The sequence below is a fragment of the Vicia villosa genome, unplaced genomic scaffold (genome assembly GCF_029867415.1).
Source record: "Vicia villosa cultivar HV-30 ecotype Madison, WI unplaced genomic scaffold, Vvil1.0 ctg.005064F_1_1, whole genome shotgun sequence".
NCBI lineage: Eukaryota > Viridiplantae > Streptophyta > Magnoliopsida > Fabales > Fabaceae > Vicia > Vicia villosa.
In genome coordinates this window covers 89,117-92,261 of record NW_026706568.1, presented here as the reverse complement: position 1 = coordinate 92,261, position 3,145 = coordinate 89,117, and the positions used below count along the sequence as shown (strand labels likewise).

Below are 3,145 nucleotides of genomic sequence, written 5' to 3'. Positions count from 1 at the left end.
CATATGGATTATATTCTGTGTTCCTTGGGGTCTTCTGTTCTGTTTTGCAGGTGGGGGGTTTGTATGAGGTAAAAGGCCCACTACCCAGGCCAAGTGACACCTAGGATTAGCGTGGATGCTCATGTTGACTACCGTAGCGCTTGCTATGGATGAGTTCAATATGGGGTACCACAGCTGGGCGAGGTTCTTTCATGGAACACTGTGTCTGGCACGCTTGTTGCCTCAAACACTTTGTACCCCATGGGAACTGTAGACCCTGGTGACCATTAGGGACCACCTGTCCGTGTCTAGAATTCATACCCGTGAGTTTGGGGAGGGACAGGATACTAGCCTTCATCATACCCGGATTTTCACATTGCAATCTGAAGCCGAAACTTTGAACTTGTCATACCCAGTGTTACTCAGATATTCAGAATTGCGAGAGGCACTCAGTCTCTCACCACATTGCACCATGACACATCATGTTACTGCATCCACCTCACTTTATTTGAGGAGAATTCTAAAGTCCACTTCAAAAATAAGAAGAAAAGGAAAAGAAAATAAAAGGAGAATATTTTACTTCACAAAAAAAGAAAAGAAAAGAAAATATGCAATTACGAATGGACTTTAGGATTCTCCCGATGAAATGCATTCCGCCATATCATTTAACATGCATGTTTATTTATTTTCAGGAACATTTGGCTTTGTCTCCGACCAACCCATGGCTCCTCCATTGAAGACTGGTAGTCGCAACATCTCCTACACATTTCTAAATCCGAATCTGGATTCTCTCGAGTGTCTGGTTAAGAAGATCACGCCGGATGAAACAACCAGGTTCCGTGAAAAGTATGGGTATATTCTGAGTCTTCTCAAGATGCCGTTCACCAAATACGAGCAAGAAGGAGTTCATACCTTGCTTCAGTTCTACAACCCTTCTCTCCGTTGCTTCACGTTCCCTGACTATCTTTTGGTTCCCACATTGGAAGAATATTCTCTTTTCCTTGGTGTTCCGATCAAGAAGGGAGAAGTTCCGTACTATAGCACCATGGAGGCTCCCACTTCTATTGAAATCTCCAAGGCTCTTTATTTGAGCAAGTCAGTTGTTGATGCAAATCTTTCCGAGAGAGGAAGATATCAGGGTTTTCATATGGAGTTCCTGGTCAAAAGAGGGTGTGATGCTGCTGAAGCAAAAGAATGGGACACTTTTAGGGCTATCCTGGCTCTAAGTATCTATGGTGTCCTAATGTTCCCGAACGTGCCTGATTTTGTTGATATGAGTGCAATCCATTTGTTCATTCTACAGAATCCTGTTCCTACACTCTTGGGGGATGTTTATCATTCAGTTCATCAAAAGAACCGTCAAAAGAAGGGTTTGGTCAGATGTTTTGCTCCTTTGCTATACCGTTGGTTCAGATCACATTTTCCTGAACGTGGAGCTTTCGTTGATAGTAGGCACACCTCTAAATGGGCTGAAAGGATTATGGGACTTAGAGCCAAAGACATTGTATGGTATAACAGATCTTTGGAAGACAAGGAGGTTATCATGAGTTGTGGAAAGTTCAATAATGTGCCCCTCATGGGTGTTAGAGGTGGGATCAATTATAATCCCGTCTTGGCTAGGAGAACTTATGGATATGCTTTCGTCAATCCTCCTGAGCAATCTGAGATAGCTGAGAACATTTTCTATCATGTGGTCACCGACAATGGGCAGATGGCAGAAGCTGTACAAGCCTGGAAGAACATTTGTTGGAGAGACAAGAAGCATTTTGGTCAAAGGGACTGTACGACTTATGAAGACTATACTAAGTGGGTCGAAACTGTGGCTAATACCCAAGGAATGCCTTTCCCTATTAAGGATCCTTTGTACCCTCCTGTTGGCGCACAACCCAACATTGTCTCCATGCCTCGTTATAATCAGACTGTTGAGCAGAATCGGAAATTAACTGAACAAATGGAGACGATGCAAGTTAAGATGAATACCGATAGGCAAGAGAAGCTTTCTGCCCTTCATAAGTTGAAAATGAGAGAAATAGAGCTTGAAGAGTTGTATGCCAAAGGAAGCACTTCTCAGAAGAGGCCGAGAGTGGTTGTCGATCCCAAGTCCACTAAAATTCAAGAGAGAAAGATCAAAGAGCATTATGTGGATCAGTTGGCGGAATTGACAAAGAGGCTCCAAATCCAGACTGATATAGCCAAATCAGAGAAAGCCCGTCGAAAGAAAGCAGACAAGCTCCTTCTGGAACGTCAGGCAAGGATTGAGGGGTGTTATGAAGAGATTCGCAAGTTGAAGGGTCGAGTGGAGGAAAAGGGCCAAAGTGATACTCAAGCTCAAGAGGAATCCAGAGGTTGGGAATTGAGAAGCCGTTACTTGGAGACCATGCATTTCAGAAAGGACCTATTGATTCAAGAAATTGTTAAAAGACCAACCCATGCTGAGACCAAAAAGCTGTTTGAAGAAATGAAGGCTTGGAGCTATAAGAACATTGGAGATAGCCCACTTCGTCATTTGGACATGGGAGATCCTGCTTAGTATTGGTTTTTGTTATAGAATCACCACCAGTCTTGTTGGATGGGGTTCTTATTTCCATTTTCTGTATTGTTGGCTCATGAGAGCAGAATATTTTGTACTTCAAACGTGGTTGTGGAATTAATGGATTATGGTTGTTTATCTTGGTTGCGCTTCGTTATTTCTCATTATCTTGTAGTGTTGGTTCGAGACAAAGCCAAAAATTCTTGAAAATAATATAACATGCACACATGCACCCATGCACTCATATCATAGTGCATTTTCAGGTTTTTTATCAGATTCTAATTGGGGTCCCTTCCAACAACAGATTTCTTTTCCAACGACGAAGCTGACTTTCTTACATCCATACCGCACCAGGAGCAACGAGAGAATCATGGATCAATTTGAACAGAGTCAAGCTGCCCTCCGTAGGGATATGGATGTTATGGGGGAAAGAATGACCCAACTTATGGAGACTCTTCATGTCGTTGTCCAAGGGCAAGAAGAGCTCAGAAAGAGCGTTGCTGGGTTGATCAAAGACACTCCTACCAATTCTGCTGATGGAGGGGTGAAAACTAAGGAGATTCCTGCTGAGGGGATACCGAAGGTAGTGGATGACCACCACGAGGTTATTGACCTTGAACATGATCTTACTGCTGA

The 3,145-nt window shown here is 43.1% G+C and overlaps 1 protein-coding gene across 1 annotated transcript; it reads left to right on the top strand.

Annotated features, from left to right (window-relative positions):
- The first annotated feature begins 700 nt into the window (after nucleotides 1–700).
- On the top strand, nucleotides 701–2,716 carry LOC131642461 (uncharacterized). The gene is made up of 2 exons (XM_058912702.1): nucleotides 701–1,965; nucleotides 2,596–2,716. The coding sequence occupies exons 1-2, from the start codon at nucleotides 701–703 to the stop codon at nucleotides 2,714–2,716; spliced, it is 1,386 nt and encodes a 461-aa protein (XP_058768685.1).
- Nucleotides 2,717–3,145: the final 429 nt, after the last annotated feature.

Excerpts from the sequence above, each read along its gene's own strand:
- LOC131642461 (XM_058912702.1), top strand. The coding sequence starts at position 701 with ATGGCTCCTCCATTGAAGACTGGTAGTCGCAACATCTCCTACACATTT. Across the intron at positions 1,966-2,595 it reads GTTAAGATGAATACCGATAG|AATATTTTGTACTTCAAACG; the intron begins GCAAGAGAAGCT and ends TCATGAGAGCAG.